The 21,933-nt window shown below is 37.9% G+C and overlaps 1 protein-coding gene across 1 annotated transcript; it reads right to left on the reverse strand.

Annotated features, from left to right (window-relative positions):
- Positions 1-14,265: 14,265 nt before the first annotated feature.
- On the reverse strand, positions 14,266-17,651 carry LOC111913279 (squalene monooxygenase SE1). The gene is made up of 8 exons (XM_023909002.3): positions 17,271-17,651; positions 16,190-16,301; positions 15,922-16,096; positions 15,664-15,832; positions 15,345-15,563; positions 14,984-15,259; positions 14,602-14,880; positions 14,266-14,525 (listed from the first exon to the last, which is right to left on the reverse strand). The coding sequence occupies exons 1-8, from the start codon at positions 17,529-17,531 to the stop codon at positions 14,421-14,423; spliced, it is 1,596 nt and encodes a 531-aa protein (XP_023764770.1). The 5' UTR covers positions 17,532-17,651; the 3' UTR covers positions 14,266-14,420.
- Between the last annotated feature and the right edge of the window lie 4,282 nt (positions 17,652-21,933).

A 21,933-nucleotide genomic window follows, 5' to 3' on the forward strand; every position in this document is an offset into this window, starting at 1 on the left:
CTTCAATTGCATGGTTGCATATTGGTTTGATCTTCATGGTCTCTTATAGAAAGGCATTCCCTCCAGATATATTCCTCTGGAGTCATTTGTTTCTATCCTTACATGTATATGATGACAAGAAATCTATTAAAGTTCAATGAAAATAACCTCAAATGGGAAAAATAGTTGAGATTTTTGGTGATTTTTTAGTTGCAGCAAATGGTTGTCTGTCTTCAATTTGTCAGACATTCCCTCCTTCCCTCCTGACCTCAAATTAAGGTTTGTAATCCAAGATGAATTTGAAGTATTTTAACATATTTCTACCGAGTTTTTTTTTCTATTTGTTAATGTAAAGATAACAATATTGTTTATTAATAGCAACCTGTTTTTTTTTTTTAATATGCAAGTTATTAGCATCTTACTTTCTTTCTCTCCTTTTGTATTTATCAAGGGTATAATTGGTAATTTGAAAATCATGTATATTTTTGACAAGGATGATCTTCTTCGCCCAATGATTATTTTTTAAGTTGTATGATAAGGAAGAAATTACAAGTAATAGTAACCTACTTTTGATTAATATGCAGGTTAATATCAACTTACTTTGTTTCTGTCTTTTTAAATTTAGGAAGGTTATAATTTGTAAATTGATCATTTATGTAATATCTTCTTCTACTTGATGCTCATAAATTTGTTATTAGCAATGGGTATTATAGATCAAAACAAAAATACGATAATATTATAATAAAGAAATTGAAAGTATGTTTTCTTATTATAGCATTTGTCTTTCATTTCCTTCCATTACAACAAGTCATTCCTTTTATTTTCTTTTATAGCAAATGCAAATTAGAAATAATATTTTTCTTTATCAACCGTGGTTTCCACAGGTTTAAACCTAATATATATATATATATATATATATATATATATATATATATATATATATATATATATATAGGGCCGGCCCAATACATGGGCGAATTGGGCAATGGCCCAGGCCAGCAAATCATAAGGGGCATCATTTTGGTCCAATAAGTTGTGTGTTCGACAATTGGTTCTTAGACGGTAACTGGAGAAAAGAAGAGGCAGTAATTTCAATCGATGTTGGCAAGCAAAGGCGTGAGAATTGAAATGCTTGAATCTGTTATTGGCGCTACTCCCCTAGAATAACGAAGCGGTAAGACTCAACACTCGAGATTCAAGATGTAGAAGACGAGCAGTCAACTCACTCTTTTCGATTTCTTTATCAAAACAAACGATTTCTGTATACCCTCGTCTCTCTTTTAATCAGTTTATGAATACCCTCTCAACCTTGTTCTGATTTCTTATGTGTAACAGCCCAAAATCTCGAGTATTGTTAAATTGCAATTTTGGGGTGTTTTAAAGGGGAGACTCGGCGAGTGGGAGCCAGACTCGCCGAGTAGGGTCGCAGATTTGGTCGCGGGTTCGCGACTGGACTCGACGAGTCCAGGTATGGACTCGGCGAGTCGACGCTGTTCAGCGGAAACCCTAGCCGTTCAGTATTGGGTCGTATATAAGGGTTATTATGCCGTCATTTCACGACTTTGGATCGATTGGGAGGAACCCTAGGCGACTGGAGCGGCTAGAGCAAGGATTGAAGATCATTGGTGATTTGAGGAAGTTATTGTCCAAGAAGGAGAAGGTTTTGGCTAATGGGACAGCAAGGGAATCACGTTTTGAGGCTTGGGGACACTGAGGGTGCATGATTCAGGTAACCTTTCGGATTATTTTCTGTGATGTGAATGTGTGCATGGATTTAGGGTTTGTGAAACCCATTTGGAGATTAGACGGATTGTTGTGTCGTTACCCAATGTTTATAACCTTGTATTAGGACCCTTAGAGGTCCAGAAGGTCCCATGTTTGTTTATTCGGGAATATATGTATCTCAGGAAGCAGTTCGATCGACTGCATGGCGTGGACTCGCCGAGTCGGATGATCAGACTCGGCGAGTAGCTTGAAGATTCACTGGGACTCGCCGAGTTGTTCTTCAGACTCGGCGAGTGGAGTCGGGGTGGCCCCGCGATTCTTCCAGGAGTGACTTGTCGAGTCAAAGAGGATACTCGACGAGTAGAAGGGGAATCTTAGAGGATTGAAGGACGACCAGACTCGCCGAGTCGCCAGGGAACTCGCCGAGTCCAGTCGAGCTGACAATGGACTGTTGACCAGAGTTGGCAGGTGTGATTTCTTGGGGTCAGTTGACGTGGAAGATAGAAGTATTAATAAGGGATATATGATGTTACAGGGAGCTTGTAGCTCGGAGGATCAAGTGCAAGGGATTTTAGGAGTTGCTATCTTCCAGTGTCTACGAGGTGAGTCTTCTCACTATACCTCACCCGGAAGGGTTTGATTGTGTGACCGGAAGGTCAAGTATATTATGTGTTATGTTTATATGCTATAAATGGAAAGTTAGCTGCTACGCGTGTTATACATGCTTATATATGGGCCGGAAGGCAAAGTATTATGTGACAGAAAGGTCAGGTATGATATATGGTGTATGTGCTTTATGTGGTTGAGTATTTGTATTATGTGTTATATATGTGTATGGGCCGGAAGGCAATTATCTTATGGGCCGGAAGGCGATATATATTGTGGACCGAATGGTCCGGGCCGGAAGGCAATGTTATGTTGACCGGAGGGTCAGGGCCTGGAAAGGCGTATGTGCGTAAGGTATATTGGGGAACTCACTAAGCTTCGTGCTTACGTTGTTTATGTTATGTTGTTTCAGGTTCTTATAGTAACGCGGGATGGCAACGGTTCGATTGTACACACCGAAGAAAGAGCTGTGTTTTGGAGGATCCTGGTCTTCTATTATAATAAAAATGAAACTATGTTTTGTAAATCGAATGTGAATAAGATTTTAAACAAGTGTTTCTAATATTAAATTGATTATTTAAATGAAAATTTTGTCTTTGGAAATCACGGTGTTACAAATTGGTATCAGAGCCTTGGTTTGAGGGATTCGGACGCGCCTACGGGTAAATCTGGACTCAAACTGAGGAAGTAAGAAAAAGTTTTCCAAATAAATGGTTTTCTAAAAGTGAATAAGAGTTCAAAGAGAAAGCAAGAAAGAGCAGTGTGTACAATCAGCCAGAGCCAAACGGTGATTTCCCAAAATACTCTTACTTTTGTATTATGAAGTATCTATTATGCACTTTATGAGACATTATTGCATGCTAGAGACAGACTAGGTATTTCATATCTTAGGACTAGAGTGGCCTGATTTGTGATGCCTTAGTCTAGGGTTCGCTGTTATATGTGCGTTATGCTTTTGTGTGTATGTGATGAGTGAGAGTATCTAGTTAGAACGCGCAAGGGGTAAAGCTACGGGGTACAGAGGTACTTCCGAGGATGAGCCGAGAAGGTGGAGCTACCACAGATGGGGAGTTCTATGTATGCTTCAATGCTCGAATGCTGCTTGCTTTGTGCTTTGTGGAGTTGTCGATGATGGGAGTCAGCTACTAAGTGAGTATGACGATACTCAGGAGGTAGAGGGCTGGCATCATTGGGAACTCTTCAGCAGCTGATAGCAAAGAAGTGGGAGGACGGCGGAAGGGACTAGGGAGTAAACCTAGCCAAATGAGTGCGCTGGTAGAGTAGAGGATTTCGCTGGAAAGCGAGCACGCGCGATGAGATGGGTAAAAGAGCAGGTTTATCAGCTACTTAGGAACTCTGGGATGGTCCGTGTGGAAAGTATGGGTAGATGTGGCAGGTAGTATGGGCCCGTACTACTGAAAGCAGAGGACCCATACTTGACACAGGGGGCATTCTGAAGGTCCTAAGGAACAGATTGAGGAGTGATGTTATGGTTCGAATACCATACATCGGAGCGGATACAGAGTGATGTTATGGTCAGGGCACCATACATCGGAACAGTTGAGATAGATGTTGTGATTCGAGTGCTATACATTGGGGCAGATTGAGGAGTGGTGCTATGGTTCAGGTACCATAAACCGAAGCATGTTGAGGAGGGATGTCATGGGATGAGTACCATGGTTCGTAGTGGATGATGCTTGTGGCTATCTTGTTATCCGGTTATCGATCGGACGAGCACGAGCGAGCGGAATGCGAGGATTCGCGAGATCCGGCGTGATGAGGTTGCTGCATTGTTGCGGGCTGAGTCGCCAGAATTGTTTGGGTCGATCAGGACCACTATGATTGAAGTAGTTTGTCGAGCGATATGCGGCTTCGCAGAGACGGCTGCCGCGGCGGTTACAGCGGCTGTAGCAACGGCAAAGAAAGGGGCTAGTCGGGGTTTTCAGTATCGGGACTTCTATTATGCGAAGCCTCCCACATTCGATGGAGTTCAGGACTCGATTGTTGCTATGAGATGGTTATCAGACATGGAGGGGTGCTTCTCCACGAGTTTATGCCCTGCTGATCAGAGGGTGGGGTGTGCTCTGAACCTGTTGAGGCTCGGGGCGAAGGATTGGTGGAGATTGACCACGAGGTCATTTTCCGATGCGCAGAGGGCTGCGGTTTCATGGGATCAATTCAGAGGGATGTTCAGTACTCGCTATGTTCCGCGGGATGAAAAGGAGAAATTGGTTCGGAAGTTCTTTAAGCTGAGGCAGGATTTGGAGTCGGTGACTGAGAGCACCGGGATGTTTATTGAGAGGGCGATGTTTTGCCCTGAGTTCGCTTCGGAGCAGGCTCAGATGTCCCGAAATCCGAGTATGCTCAAGAGGGGGGGGTATCAGACAGTTCGTGTCTGCGCAGAGATGCGAGACTGTGTTGGTATCGCAGGAGGCCGCCATGTGGCGTGAGTTAGAGGTTGAGTTGCAGTAGCGTGAGATGAGGCAGGCCCCGATGCAGTCGCAGTCGGCGCCGAAACGGTCCATGACCGTAGACGTTAGAATGGGGGATCGGAGCGGTCACACTTGTGGGAAGTGTGAGAAAGATGGCACCGGAGCTTGTTGGCCCAGTGGTGCGTGCCGCAAGTGCGGAAAGGAGGGGCATGGTGCACGGGATTGTCGGCAGTCAGTGCCAATTCGGGATTTCAGGATTTGTTATCAGTGTCGGTAGGTTGGACATTTGAGGGTCAACCGTCCTCAGTTTCCTGCAGGACCGGTGCAGGCTCTAGCATCGGCCACCTTGAGGAGTTCAGGAGGAGGACAGGATGAAGCGGAGCCCCAGAGGACTCAGGGTCGTGTTTATCTGCGTGCGACAGAGGGAGACGGAGCAGTGCCGGAGACAGCTGCGGGTATGATGCTTTCATGATGTCTTAATTGTCTGGCATTGATTTGGCTTATTGTTTGTGCTGGTATCTTGTATGGATTTCGATGCGGTATTCGTCGTTTCGCGGGTCTGGCATGGTTATGAATTGGTGCTTCAGGTTTTCGCTTGGCATTTGTTGTTCCCTGATGGTTGGGTATGGTTATAATTGGTGTTTTAGTGTCAGTAGTCTTGTGCGGTTTTCGATGCGATATTCAACCTTTGGCAGGTTGTGGGTTTGGTTATGGGTTATTGCTTGGGAATTCCGTTGGTCATCGTTCGTGGGGGTTGATAGTGGAGATGCGGCACTGGGTTGAATGACGGGTAGCATCGGCAGTTGTGGAGTGGATAATTGAAAGATCGGATTCTTTTGAGCGGATTGATCAGGGAGGAGATGTGTTTTGCTGAGGGTTGCTTACGCTTGTGGGAAGCAGTCAGTGGGTAAATGTTCTCTTTGTGCAGGATGGTTCTGAAAGTTCGTTAATGACGGTCGGTGGCAGTTAGTCAGTGCTTTAGTGGGGGAGAATTGTAAAATTCTCCGGGAAATCGATGAGTATGTAAGGGTGCTTAGCTGTTGGGATTCAGCAGTGTTTGTCAGCGCAAAGTATAGGTCGACGAGAGCGAGTGTTGGGTATGCGGGGCGAGATACAGACCTAGGGCATTTGATTGTGGAGGCCTGAGAGGAGGTCGGGATCAAGCTTGAGTAAGTAATCGGAATTTTGCGATCAGAGTATTGGTACGATTGAGGTACGAGATGGGTTGTACTGCATTAATCCCACGGGATTATGTTGTGCATGTTTCTAGAGCTGGAACCGGAAGGTTCCCAGAGTTAGAACCTAAGGGTTCGCAGAGTTGGGTGTACGGACCCACAGGGATATAGCCTCGAGTGGCTAGTATGTGTTGTGAGAGTCGGTCCAGTCATACTGGAGACTCTGTTGGTATTGCTGGATTAGTTTGAGATTTACGGATGATGCATGTGCAGTGTGATTGCATTGGAAGGTCTGGCCCCGGGTTAGTGATCTTGTTTAGCGGAGGCAGTGATTTTGATGAGTGGAGAGAGTGCATGGGATTGAGAGCCCCTGCAATGAGAACCAGAGTATGTGAATAGCAGTTACGCAAAAAGGGTGGTGTCGCTTGGGGCGAGCACCGTGGCACCGGTTGGAGTGGCAATATGTTCAAGAGAGTTCCGTGGGAAAGGAAAAGAGGAGGGTATGTAACTCCGAAGGGGGTGCAAGTTCACGAAAGTGAAAGCTGCAGAGCAGAGTTATGGTTAGAGTATTTCGAGTATGGTTTTGAGCATCGTGTTCGCGGCAGTGGAGTAGGAACCCATCCGGTTGGGATGTCTGTTGAGGCTCAGAAGGGATGCATGGAGAGAGAAAATTTTAAATTCTCAGTGTGAATCTGATCAGAGTGTAGGGGTGGATGTGGTGGTTTATCTTGGGAGATGTTCGAGGATATCATCAGTGTATCGGGTCTTTCCACCTGCGGGTGTTGGGACTAGTTCAGTATGTGTATGTGATGGCAAGAGGGAACTTGTGAGAGTTGATCTGAGAGGGAGAACGGATCTCTCAGTCGGTCCAGAATGGGCAAAGTGGGCTTTGGATCGGGGATCCGATGGTTCAGGGTTTCCTAACCCTTATGGGTTGAGTGATCGTTGAGATTTGGAGCAGAGTGCATCTTGGGTAATTTCCGATTACAGAGAGTGATGAGCAGTTCAGAGTTCGTGCTTTAGTTGACAGGGCAGACTCAGCAGGTTAAAGAGAGTTAGTGATCGTCTAGAGTTATCAGGAAATTATGCAGGTAGACGCCGCTGCGAGCATGTGATTCAGGTCGGCGACTTCGTATTTCTGACGGGGTGTTTCGATTTAGGAAGAGGGGTAAATGGGGGGCCCCGGTATGTTGGGTCTTTTCGTGAAGGTACGAAGGTAGGAAGGGTGACCTATCGTTGGAGCTGTCAACGGAATTGGGACGGATCCATGACACTTGTATGTGTCGCAATTGAAGAGGTGTATAGCGGATGAGTCAGCAGTGGTTCTACTAGAGAACGATTAGGTGGATGCGAGCCTGTGTTACGTCGAGAGGCCAGTGGCCGTCGGAGATCGGAAGATCAAGGTTCTGAGGAACAAGGAGGTACCTCTGGTATTGGTTCAGTAGCGGCCTCGGGAGAGATCGGTAGTGTCTAGGGAAGCCGAAACGTGAGATGCGGGAGCAGCAGCCAGAGCTATTTTCAGAGTGAGACTTCGAGGGCGAAGTCTAATTCTAGTGGGGGAGAATTGTAACAGCCCAAAATCTCGAGTATTGTTAAATTGCAATTTTGGGGTGTTTTAAAGGGGAGACTCGGCGAGTGGGAGCCAGACTCGCCGAGTAGGGTCGCAGATTTGGTCGCGGGTTCGCGACTGGACTCGACGAGTCCAGGTATGGACTCGGCGAGTCGACGCTGTTCAGCGGAAACCCTAGCCGTTCAGTATTGGGTCGTATATAAGGGTTATTATGCCGTCATTTCACGACTTTGGATCGATTGGGAGGAACCCTAGGCGACTGGAGCGGCTAGAGCAAGGATTGAAGATCATTGGTGATTTGAGGAAGTTATTGTCCAAGAAGGAGAAGGTTTTGGCTAATGGGACAGCAAGGGAATCACGTTTTGAGGCTTGGGGACACTGAGGGTGCATGATTCAGGTAACCTTTCGGATTATTTTCTGTGATGTGAATGTGTGCATGGATTTAGGGTTTGTGAAACCCATTTGGAGATTAGACGGATTGTTGTGTCGTTACCCAATGTTTATAACCTTGTATTAGGACCCTTAGAGGTCCAGAAGGTCCCATGTTTGTTTATTCGGGAATATATGTATCTCAGGAAGCAGTTCGATCGACTGCATGGCGTGGACTCGCCGAGTCGGATGATCAGACTCGGCGAGTAGCTTGAAGATTCACTGGGACTCGCCGAGTTGTTCTTCAGACTCGGCGAGTGGAGTCGGGGTGGCCCCGCGATTCTTCCAGGAGTGACTTGTCGAGTCAAAGAGGATACTCGACGAGTAGAAGGGGAATCTTAGAGGATTGAAGGACGACCAGACTCGCCGAGTCGCCAGGGAACTCGCCGAGTCCAGTCGAGCTGACAATGGACTGTTGACCAGAGTTGGCAGGTGTGATTTCTTGGGGTCAGTTGACGTGGAAGATAGAAGTATTAATAAGGGATATATGATGTTACAGGGAGCTTGTAGCTCGGAGGATCAAGTGCAAGGGATTTTAGGAGTTGCTATCTTCCAGTGTCTACGAGGTGAGTCTTCTCACTATACCTCACCCGGAAGGGTTTGATTGTGTGACCGGAAGGTCAAGTATATTATGTGTTATGTTTATATGCTATAAATGGAAAGTTAGCTGCTACGCGTGTTATACATGCTTATATATGGGCCGGAAGGCAAAGTATTATGTGACAGAAAGGTCAGGTATGATATATGGTGTATGTGCTTTATGTGGTTGAGTATTTGTATTATGTGTTATATATGTGTATGGGCCGGAAGGCAATTATCTTATGGGCCGGAAGGCGATATATATTGTGGACCGAATGGTCCGGGCCGGAAGGCAATGTTATGTTGACCGGAGGGTCAGGGCCTGGAAAGGCGTATGTGCGTAAGGTATATTGGGGAACTCACTAAGCTTCGTGCTTACGTTGTTTATGTTATGTTGTTTCAGGTTCTTATAGTAACGCGGGATGGCAACAGTTCGATTGTACACACCGAAGAAAGAGCTGTGTTTTGGAGGATCCTGGTCTTCTATTATAATAAAAATGAAACTATGTTTTGTAAATCGAATGTGAATAAGATTTTAAACAAGTGTTTCTAATATTAAATTGATTATTTAAATGAAAATTTTGTCTTTGGAAATCACGGTGTTACATTATGCATACCCGATACCCAATTCTAAAAAGTGAAAGACAAGAGTTCGAGACTTTGGACTTGACCCTTCACCCTTTTGAGGTATGCTTTTCTTTTGATCAACCTCATTTCAGATTTTTGATAATTAAATTGTTGGAGCCTGGAGTTATGTTTGTTTTATTGTTCTTGTGATTTCAAACGATTTTTTTAACATTCTAATTTTTTTTATTAATCTGAGTTCGTATATTTGATTCAGGGGGTATAAATTTCTATCTAAAGTTCTAATTATGAAATAATTATGTTTAAAATTTCAAATTATTAAGCAAAGTTGTCGAACATCAAAGGCCTGGTAAATTTTTCTTAAATTTGATTTTGGTTTATGGTTTTGGTTTTTGATTAATACCTAGAATAAAATAGCATGCACATTCTCTTTTTGGCAAACACTACTTTCTATCGGCACATATTCTCAATTTTTTATTCATATATTTTTCATTCTTATTGTAAATATTTATTTTTTATGATTTCATAGGTAAAGATGGTTAACAGCTTAATTTGACTGGAAATAAAATCGTTTCAAAGTTTAAAATTCATTCAATCTTGATACGCGATCTGTTTTAGGGTTGGAATCAAAGTTTAAAAATGGAGAAAATAAAAACTCAGAAGTACAATGTTATTGTTTGTCTCATTGGCATTGTACATTGTCATTTTAGGCATTGGTTAAGCCATTTTTCTCACCCACTGATTCAATCTGTTTTTAGGTTTGAATCAAAAGTTGTGTGTTACCATGAGTTTGATGTGTTTTTGACACAAATTTATGGTGTAAGGAAATTATGTTTTGCACTTTGGTTTGATTGTTGGTGATGTAAACTGAAAAACTCAAACGTAAATCCTTATTATGATAAACCCTTGTCAGAAAAACATTGGGTCTAATGTTGCAAATATTTAGAGTTAATAGTGCATATGGTTATCTTTGATGAAGTTAAGTCTAAGTTTCTTTAAATGATAATTCTTACCGATGAAGCTAGGATATTTGAAGCTTCATGATTATGTTTAAATATATGGACTAATTATTCAATATTAGTTTTGAACCGATTTTCGCAAGTTTTTGTTTGTATTAATATATTAAATACAAAATGTATTACACTTTTGTTTTACAAATTATGTGTAATGTGTTGAACATAGGGGCATATTTATCTCATCTTGCCCCGGGCATTGAAAACCAATGGACCGGCCCTATATATATATATATATATATATATATATATATATATATATATATATATATATATATATATATTACAAAAACATAAAAATAAAAAATGTAATCTTAAAGATTTTAATGTAAATGTTATTTCGTTGTAACGTGTAAACATGTTATTATAGGAAAGGTAAAGAAAAAAAAGGCTTGTAAAGTTCAAATATTAATGAAAATAAAAATGGACTTAGGGTAAAACCGTTTTGTTTTACATCTTTTTATTACATTTTACAAAAAATCACACCAGCTCAAAATATATGTATCAGACTTAACAAGAAGTCAAGCCTTTCCGTAAGTAACCTAACCAACGTAATAAATAAGTCTTGCTTTCTTTCACGAAACTTTTCCATATATACATGATCTTTTTTCGACCACACATCACAATGTTTATATATTGAGTATCCCTTAAGACACTTTTGACATCAAAGAATCCGAAAAAGTTAGCATACAACCAATCAACAATACAAATATAAGTGTTAATCACTACATAATCATCAAAAAGATCATAAATTAGTCACTATAGTTTAAATTGTCAAAATATTTAACTGATGTGGTTTTGTATGTTTCGTTTGATCGTTGTATCTTGGGAGGCTTCTCACTTCTCAGTCTCCAAGTTATATTTCAACTTGTCAAAATTTGGATACAGATGGTAAATTTGGATTTACAGTTGCAAGTGTGACACATTGTAAGCTATTCCAAAATTGAAGTATGTGAAATTTGAACTTGGTCAATTTCATTTTGCAGTGTTTCATAACAAGTTATCACTATTATTCCACCTTTTATATGTGGTGGTAAATATGAGTCAGTATGATTAAATATGTTCTCAAGCTTCAAAATTTTCAAACTCGTGTGAGTTAATGTTTTTTTGTCTTTTTATTTTATTTTTTATTATCTATTAACATATCTTAAAATCATGTGGTTGGCACAAACATAATGCAGCAATCATCGAATATAAAATGCTTGTTTTGTTCGTCTGTTTTGAGGCTTTAAACGGTTTCTTCCCTCATGTTTGGTAGGATGTGGTGCGAGACTAGAGAATCCTGTGGGCGGTTCAAAACATCCAAATGACTAACTTGAATTCATGAAATGTATCCATACTATTATGATTTATTTTATTCAATTCAAACCCTCATATTGTTTATTAGCATTATCAAATCATAATAAAATTGTAAATATTTCGAGATCATGTTTTGCAAAAAGAAGCTAATTTATTATAACTTACTGTTTGATAAAAACCAAAAAATAGTTTATTGTAACTTATAAAATAGTTTATTAAATTACATTAAAACAGTTATTGACAGTGGCGGAGTCAGGATCAAAGTAAAGGGGTATCCCAATTTTTTTCCCAGGGTACTTGGGTTTCCCCAATTCGGTTTTAAACTCAAATCTTAATCGAATCCTTAGCTAACCTCAAGTCTTCTTATATAAACATGAAGTTGAAGTATATTTTGATACTTGAATCGATGTGAGAGTCAAAATAGATATCAAATAAAGCATGAGGATAGCAGGTTTATATAATTGGAAAAAATGGCTGAGTTTATATGTGTTTAACGATGTGAGATAGAATAACTGGAAAAATAAAACAAAAGTAAACAAAAAATATGAAAGTAGCAAGAATCAATCTTGAGACCTTTGCTTCAATAAACCAACAACTTAACCAACAAACCATCTATTTGTTTGTGTTTATAAGTGGAGGGATGCGTATATATACACTATACCGAATTTTTTTGAGGGATACGTAAACAAAAATTACACTATCGAAAAAATTTTAAGGGGTATCCCGGATTACCTCGGGATCCCCTTTGATCCGCCCCTGGTTATTGATAAACTAGTTTTTTTAAACTAAAAGTTATGACGCCCTTGGTTATTGATAAACTAGTTTTTTTAAACTAAAAGTTATGACACCAAACAGAACTTAAAGAAGCAAACTAAAAATATCCATTACATATATATTTTTATGTGAATAATTTAAATGTTTAAGTCGATATTTTTTTAATGTATAACACTTGTCAAAAAGATAAGCTTTTAGTTACACATTTTTTAGATAAATGATTAAAAGCGACTATTTATTTTAATACGAACTATTCATATAGCACACAAAAAAAACAACAACCATTCATACAACATTTGTTCTGGACGAAATTTGCATCACATTTTTATTAAGGCCCCGTTTGATAGATATCTCAGGCCTAAACAGATCATTATGTCGGAAAGATTGTTTGATTTGAATTAAAAATTTGTCTTTTCCGATAAGATATGGGTCGGGAAAACAATTGTCCAATACCTTGCCTCTTCTTTCTTGGATTATTAATACTTTTTAAATAATTTTTTAATTTCTTTTTTATTGGATTATTCTTTTTTACTAGATTTATATATTAATAAAAATTAGTTTTAATATATAAAATGTATGTATTAATAAATATTATTTTATTGGATTATTAATTTCTTATTAATAAATTTTTTAATTTCTATTTTATGGATTAATTATTTTTTATTGGATTATTATATATTAATAAATATTATTTTATTGGATTATTAATTTCTTTTAGTTAAATTTTTAATTCATTTTTATTGGATTAATTTTTTTTGGACAACACCACCATCATCCTAATTTATTTTAAAAAATCTCAATCATCCCATCACTATTGGACATAATCGAGTCAAAATCACATGTTGGGTTATAATAAATAAATTAAAAAAAAAAACTAAAATGACTAGAAAGAATAATAACGTAATATCAACTTGAAAAAACAAACATAGTCAGTCAGATCTACTCTAAAAAATTATAATCTTTTTGCCACATGTCTTCTTCTCCTTTATTTTGACACATGTCATTTTGTAGGAGTTTTAGAATTATTATTTTCCACTTGTCATTTTTTGGGAATTTGAATTTTTTTAAAAATAAAATTCCAAAAAATTCTAAAGAGTTTTATAAGGAAAGAGAATCATTGTATTAATTGGATTTTATTAATCCTCCTTAATAAATAAAGGTTTTTTGCCACATCTCAATCTCACATGAGTTTTGACACTTGTTATATTGTGGTATTTTTGAAATAAATATTATCCACTTGTCAATTTTTGATTTGTTTCAATATTTAAAATTAAAGTCATATATAATTATATATGTAAAATATTAAATATCATATATATGATATTAAATTGCAATAAATATGTTTTTTCTTTTCTTATTTCAAAGTTGTACATTAAAAAATATTTTTTGTTTACACTTTAATGTTTAATCGTTTTTTAAATCAAGCCGTGTAAAACACGAGTTTCACACCTAGTTGGATAATAAAGTCTCCTAAATGCTTTAAAGAATTTTTGATTTTATAAATGTTCCAAAATATTACATTATCTTATATAAAAGTATATTACTTTTTAAAATATTTAATGTTTAAAAATTTATATTAAATTTTTATTTTTAATAAACTCGTATATAATATACAATCAAACAATCATAGTTTCTTCTTTTGTGAACCTAAAAAGTTTCAATATTTTGAATCAAATAATTATCTTATTACTTTGATTTACCTCTTCTTCCTTTTGTGAACCTAAAAAGTTTCAATATTTTGAATCAAATAATTATCTTATTACTTTGATTTACCTCTTCTTCCTTTTCTTTCTTTTTTTTAAACACAAACCTGCAGGTTTTGAAAGATTGATTTACCTCTTTTTCTTTATTTTTTGAAAAGGAAAAAAGTTTTGGTAGGCCCTCATTTAATTGCATATAAATCATCTGGGAGGTTAGGTCGAGTACAGTTGCAACTATATATTTAAAGCTGTCACGAGGAAACCGGTGACATCAACATTCATATATAAGTTGGGGTAAAAGATATTGGTTCCCAATTTCCCACGATTCTACTTCTACCCTATTATTACATTGAACCTCATGACGTCATTCTCCTTTCAAGTTTCAACACACAGTAAACGTGAAAAAGAGAATAAACTCTCTCTTTATTTTCAACCATTGTTATTGTTTGGGTCCTTTCTTTACAAACAATACTTTCGTACAGAACAAAACTATATATTACATTTCAAAAAACAAATAACAAGATCGGCCTAACCGAATAACAATATTTTTTGAATCAAGCAACACGTGGAGTCCTGTAGTACGCTGGAACTGTCACAGGGAAGAACATCGGCCTAACTCCTTCAGACCTAATGATCGGGAATATGATCCCAGACGCACCCTGCAGATTACAAAATGTTACACAAATACTCCCTCAACTATACATATTACAAAAACAGCTATAACAAAATGCTAACCATGATGAGTCTAGCCCCGAGCCATAATCGTTTTGGTGTAGGAAATGGGATAAGCAAACGGCCAACACCGTATATAGCCACCGCAAAGAAATGTAGAAATAGGATAAGTGGACGCGGGTTAAGCCCCGAAAGTAGTGAAATCGGTCCTTCTGAATAAATCCCTCCAAGGCTCAAATAATCAAAACACGCGTTACGCATTTCTTTCCTTGCGGGATCAGGTGATGCACAGAATACCTTGTAAAGCGCACCCGCCAATGTATTTATCGTAGACGACACCGGCTGCAAAACAAAAATGAAAAAAAAAAGGTTATTATTATTCCACCAACCAACCCATGAGGTGGCCCACACTGTTAGGTACACCGCTATCTGCTAAATGACTTGCCTTTCTAAGCGTGTAGAAGGATTCAAGATAATGACAAAGCATAGGCGCATCGTTGAGGTTTCTTAATGGTCTAAGAAGGTCACGAAGCAAGACGATGTCTGATAAAGCGACTGTCATTCCTCCACCGGTTAACGGGTGTCGCATGTTAAACGCGTCACCCATTAAAAGCGCGCCTGGAGTGGGCTGTGGGTCAGCCGGCATGCTTCTGTTTGGCATTGTTCTAATGTTTCCTTTATCGACAGCTGCCACAAAAGCATCATATAGCTCCGGTGGAATCTGAAATTTTATATATTTAGATCAGATACTGTATAAAACAAAGTTACAGATACTGGTCCAAAAACCTCTTAGATTAACTTAATACCTGTGGGGCCACTACGGTTTTCAGGTAGTTGGCCATTTCACCGTTTGAAATGGAAGGTACTTTTTGTCCCGGGACATCCACCAAACAACGAACCTCGGTGTTGCTAATTGGGTAAAATAAAATCGGTGAAGGATCAGCGAGGATAACATGTCCGTGATTTGCGTATGGAAGATCGATGTTCTCTAACACAAGACCCACAAAGCAAGAAGGTACTTCCACCTATTTCGAGAAAAAAAAAAGACATTAAATTATAAAGAATCACATACAATATAATATAAATTTTAAGTTGTACTGAATAAATAATTAAATGTGTATATACCTTGGGCTTGCAGAGAGAGCGGCGTAGATTTGAAAAGCAACCATCGCAAACAATGGTGAGAGGTGCGTATGCAGTCAACGTTTGACCGTCTTTGGTTTTGTAACAAACACCTTGGACTGTTCCTTCTTTTTCAAGCAATGAAGTTACAGTCCCTTGTTCCAATTTGACTCTGTTGAGTAAAAGTAAGGGGTTAATTGGTAAATTTATTAATGGAATTTTTTGACTTTTGAGTTAGTGGAGGGAAATTAGAAAGTTTACTTTGGAAGAGTCGCGGCTTTTTCCCTCATTCGTTGAATGAAACGACCATTGTGAAAGCTTCTTCCAGATATATCAGAATCGAATTTTTCCAAAGGGTATGAGAGTTTAGTGTTTTTACCATTCATGTAAATGGCATAACCGAAAACTTGCTGTGCCTCGATTCCATCCACACAATCTGCAAAAAAGTATATGAATTTTTCATTTTGGGAATTAAGATTGTTGGAGTTTATTAAGGATAATGAAAAGAAAGTGGAATCTTAATTATTACCCTCAAGACCCAACTCGATCAATTTTAAATAGCCTCCTGGTTGTAGAAGTTCACCTACTATTCGATCTGGTTCAGTTAAGTCCCTTTCAATGACATGAACTCGACGTCCATCCTGTTTTATTTAAAAAAAAAAAAAAACAGAAAAAGTAAGATCAAATTGGTTCTAATATCATTCAGAAGTAGTATTGACTCTTCTTTCCTAACAACTTTTGCCTTTTTCTCATAAAAAAGTAACGATTGACAAATTGTGTGAAGCTGCTTTATGATGGCATGACAATGCGATTCATTAGGCCTCCAGAGAGAAGTTTGGTGGTGATCAAGATTGTGGATTTTTATAATCTTTTTGTTTGCGGTTTACGGTAATTGGATATTTAATTGCATTAATTTGATTATAAAAAGTAATATATCTGTTCCTATATTCGCTTATTTTGTTATATACTATTTTCCTTTTGGCAATTAAACTTTCGGAATAGGGTAGGTAACAATTAATCTGGAAAAGGATTAAAGAAGATATAAAACTCTGGCAGCAATATTTGACGTGGATTTTGCAAGGCATGTTTTTTATACTATAATATAATATAACTTATCATAAAAGATTGGAGTGTCTATCGAGAATTTATAGCCCAGCATTTACTCCAAAACTATCTGATGCTGAAAGTTCTCAATATTTATTCTGTACATATCTACTGCAAGTGGGAAAATTGAAAGAAAACCGAAGATTTAAGTTTGTTCAAAAAATGAAAAGAACCAATTCCAGCGACGAATTAGCGTGAAAATCTACCCAAATACTAGTGCGATACAGATTTTATGTTATTATTTTGGATGAATATGAAAGAGTAATATTAATACTAAAAAAATCGACATGCCATAAACAAACCACACATATAGAAGCGATGAATCTGAAAACAAAAACAGTGTAACTCTGTAATTGAAATTGAAGATTAATTATGCGTGATTTTGTTGAAAAACGATCCTTATGTTTGAAATCGTTAATTGACCGACGTGTACCTAACCAGAACCGTAGAAGCAAAGATGTTTCTGTTAGAACTTAGAATAGAGAGAACCGATTAGAATTGCGCACCTTTGCAAGAGTACAAGCGAGAGCAGCACCGGCAACACCTGCTCCAACAATAATTACGTCAGTGCTTCCATCGGTCTCCGGCGACTGCAATCCATCGTTACCGGAGTTGTTACTAGATTTCCGCCAGATTTCCTTCGATTTACGACGCGTTTTTAGATTCGACCTCAAGCCGTACAACGAAACGATACCGAACAACAATGCAACGGCGGAAACAAGAAGATGATAGTTCTCATGAATCACCGGCGGTAATTCAAGCTCCATGAAAGCGAAAGGCTAAGAAGAACTTGCAGTACTTATGAGCTCGCAGACGAGCCCTTCCTTCTTTCTCTCTCTTTCTCTCGAGGCAGGCGTGGTACGTTTGCGTTGGGTAGAGCATTGAACGAACCAACTCGGCCAGCTTTTATAGTGGCCTACACACGTGACACGTGAGAGGTGACCTGTACGAATTTTGGTTTCACAATTTTTCTTCTATATTTTTACTTATTATTCTATTTATTTAATGGCAAACTCTTATGTTTTTTTATTTTATAATTTATTGGAACCGTTGATTATAAAATTAATTAAATTTTTAATTTTTCATAATAAAAATTTATAATTATTAATCAATTATTTTAAATAAATAAGTTCAAATAAATTATTAATTCAGAGATATATCAAATTTTTAAAGTTATTATAACTTTAAATTTAATATATAATTAGAAAAAATAAATTTGAATTTTGAAATGACATGTCTAATATATCTACATGACACATGACATAATATTCTTAGAAATTATATTAGAGTGATACTTGTTAAAATGAGATTAAAACTATTCATTTAGAATATGGATTTATTTGTAAAGGTCAGACTAATGTAAAAATGAGGAGGTTTCAACCCATTTAATAATTTGGTTGACAATTTCAACCAAATTTAACATATTTATTTAAATGATTTTCAATTTATCTTAATTTTTCACATATTTATTTAAATGATATTCAACTCATCTTAATTTTTTACATAAATAGGTTGTCAGGTTAACATTTTTATATGGTTCCTTAACCTATTAAACAAATGAGTTAAATTTAAGTTAACCCATTTAAAATCAAATAAATTAATTAACTAACTAAATATTATACGACTTAAATTAGCTCCATACATAAATAAAACTTCATAAATATAACAAAAGCACAATCTAAATTCATAAATACAAATAAATTATTCAAATAACATTAAAAATGTTTACTTTCAAAATGATTTGGAGTTTGGCTAGTATTATGGATGTTAAAAAAAGGATAGAATTAGGATTGAATTTTTATAAAACATAAATAATAATACTATATTATAATTATATATATATATATATATATATATATATATATATATATATATATTAAACTTAAATGGGTTGATAATTTTTACCCAACCCAACCTAAGTTATTAAATGGGTTAGACGGGTTGACAAGTTTAACTTAAATAGGTTGAAAATCTCAACCGAATCCACTAATTTTGGGTTGGGTTGGTGGGTTGAATCGAATTTTGTCGGCTTTAATCGTTGGTATCTCCAAGTTGTGATTCCTTCATCAACGGGTCATGGCGGGTGGGGTGATATGCAGGTTAAGCAACTCATCCAATCATTTAATCTTTGTATATTGATTACTAGTACTTATTGTTTTAAGACTTGAATCAAAATAATTTTGTATGTTTTTTAAATAAGATTGTGAATTAGTTATATTTTTAATATTTTGTAAATTAGTTTTATATAATTTTGATTAGTTTTTATTTATTTTAAATTTAAAAATGAAGTGCGTTGAGTGAATTGGAAAAGATAAGGTTTTCATATATGATGGGTTGGAAATATAGAAGAGAGATGAGAGAGAAAAGTTGATGTGGAGTCGATGCGGCTGTAACACCTCGGTTTTCATGTATTTTCAAATTCATCCCGTGGGTTGTAATTAGGTCATTTTAAGTCCTTGGGGAAGAAAGGAGTTGGCCCTTTTGGATGAAGGTGTTGAAGTCTAAATAGTCCGAGTGTTCGATGGCGTTTCGGAGCCAAGGGTATAATCATAATTTCTTAGTTTGGGTCTTTATGAATTTTGGGTTCTCGTTCGGGAAGCTTTAAGACTATGATAAGTTGCTAGAAGTGTAAGTCTCCTCGTCACCTTTCTGTGGATATAAGGATCGTCGATAACGGAGTTGAAACGAAGAAGATATGACTATTCGAAGTTGGAAAGGATCTGGGAAAAACTGTGCTCACGACATGAGCAGTTGGAGCGCACGACGTAAGAATTGATTAAACAGAAATATCGATTTAAACTGTGCTCACGACGTGAGTAATGCTGCAGCCCAAGCCCACGATCTTTTAGGGTTTCCATCGTATTTAAACCCCATAAGCTCCATTTTAGGGTTCCAAACCAGCCTCCCTCACCCCTAAACTTAGTAAAACCCTAACCCTAGCCTCTTCTTATGTTCTTGAACTTTTGGTGGAGATTTAGAGGTGTAAAGAAGAAGAGGAAGACCATCTAGTCCATCATTTATGCATTCAAGCCCCACCATCATCCTTTTTGACACCTTTTGGACCAATTGTGAGTTTCAAGTTCATTGCTTTATACGTCCATAAGCCTAGATCTAGATTTTTGGTGCTTATTTCTCTAGATCCAAGTTGGTTTGGTTATTGGAATCTATAAATTTGCCAACTTTATAAATCTCTAGGGTCCCTTGAGTGTGATAATTGCTAGATCTTTAGTTTGGTAGAGTTTTATGACTATTGCATAAGATTTGATGTCATATTTCTTCATTTGTGCCCTAGTTGATGTTAGGACATATATTGCACATGCATGTCCAAAAAGCTTCGGTTTGTATGATCCTTTGAGTCAAGGAAGATCCTCTAAACTATCGCATGTCAAGGCTTAATGGATTAGGAGCTTAATGCTCATTTTTGGTCAGATTTGGCCTCACGACGTGAGGAATAAGACCTCACGATGTGAGAGCGTATCCGAGGAAGTTTCTGGGCAGAAATCACGACCTCACAACGTGAGCATAAGGTGCTCACGACGTGAGCATCTCCTGTGCAAGTTTTGGACTCGTTGAATGTTGGCTAGTTTGGTCTTAGACTTATCCTTTGGTTTAGGCTCATAATGGACTAAGGATTTTAAAGTAATTGACTTCTGGTTGAGCTTTCCTTGCTGGGCTTTCCCTAATGGGCCATGGATGGTGAATTAGGCATTAGTGGGCCCAATGGAGTTAGGCCTTCTTTAGGCCCAATGGGCTTAGGCCACTTGTGGGCTTGGTTAGTTGGACCATTTATGGGATTAGTGGTTGGTGGCTTTTCCATGGGTAATTATCAAATAATGGTTTGGTTGTTTGAGTTCGTGGAAGCCAGTTCGTAGCAGCTACAACAATTGTGGGATTTATCTGTCGTTCGAGATGAGTTTTCCTCACTGTACTAACAGGGTCGAAAGCACCAATGTCGGCCCTTTTTGGATTGTTATCCTAGTTATCGCATGATGATATGCTTAGTGATCTGTTAGATCTGTATCTTGGTATATAGGATGGTTCTATGTTTAATGATCTGCTAGATATGTATCCTGGTATATAGGATGGTGCTATGCTTAGTGGTCTGTTAGATCTGTATGACTGTATGTACATGCTAGCTGGCGTTTGATGTGTGTGTATATATATATATATATATATATATATATATATATGTTGATTGTGTGTTTTCGGGTGGGTTAAGGCGGTCCTACTTTGTGCTCTAAGCCAACATACCCAGGACGACCCAGATAGACTAAAGGCCCATCGGGGCGTACCAGTCAGGCCGAAGGCCCGGAGAACGGTCCAGACAGGTTGAAGGCCTGGTAAGTGTGGACCAGACATGCTGAAGGTTTTGAGAATGAGCCAGATAGAGTGAAGGCTTGGTGATGACGGTCCAGTAATACTGAAGACTCTATATCTGGAGAACGATCCAGATAGGCTGAAGGGTCGATAGGGTGGACCAGACATGCTGAAGGTTCTGAGAGTGAGCCAGATAAACTGAAGGCCCGGTGAGGGCGGTCCAGTCATACTGAAGACTCTATATGCATGATGTTATTTGTATATGTGCTACCATTTGTGTGTTGGTCCTTTGGGGGAACTCACTAAGCTTTGTGCTTACGGTTTTAGTTTATTGGTTTAGGTGCTCCAGATGTATTGGCAAGGCGAAGGCGTGACCGTATACATCCTCACATTTTGAACTTATGGTTTTTGAGAAACTCTGATAATGTGAATGTTTTGAAAACTATATGTAAATGATTCCGATTTTAAAATAAATGTTTTGGAAATAACGGTTTTGTAAACACTTCTATAGATAACGGATTGTTTTGTGTAACAATCGATTATTTCCGGTCAACAAAAGTCAAAGAAGTCAAACACGTCAAATTATAAGTCAAATAATTAAATTGTTTAATATTTAATAATTAAAATTTGTTTGGCTTGGATGATTTCGGTTTTGGGAATCAAATCCCAAGTGAGGACCGAAATCACCTTTTGGTGATTTCATTTAAGAACCGAAAACACCCTAACCGAAATCACTATGCAAGGACCCACCCTTCCGACCGAAACCAGCCTCCGGGCCGCAAACCCTCTTTGGACCGAGAACCTTGACCGAAGACTCCCTTTTCGGTTGGACTTTTAGACCGAAATCAAGGA

The sequence above is a fragment of the Lactuca sativa genome, chromosome 5, assembly GCF_002870075.4.
Source record: "Lactuca sativa cultivar Salinas chromosome 5, Lsat_Salinas_v11, whole genome shotgun sequence".
NCBI classification, from domain to species: Eukaryota; Viridiplantae; Streptophyta; class Magnoliopsida; order Asterales; family Asteraceae; genus Lactuca; species Lactuca sativa.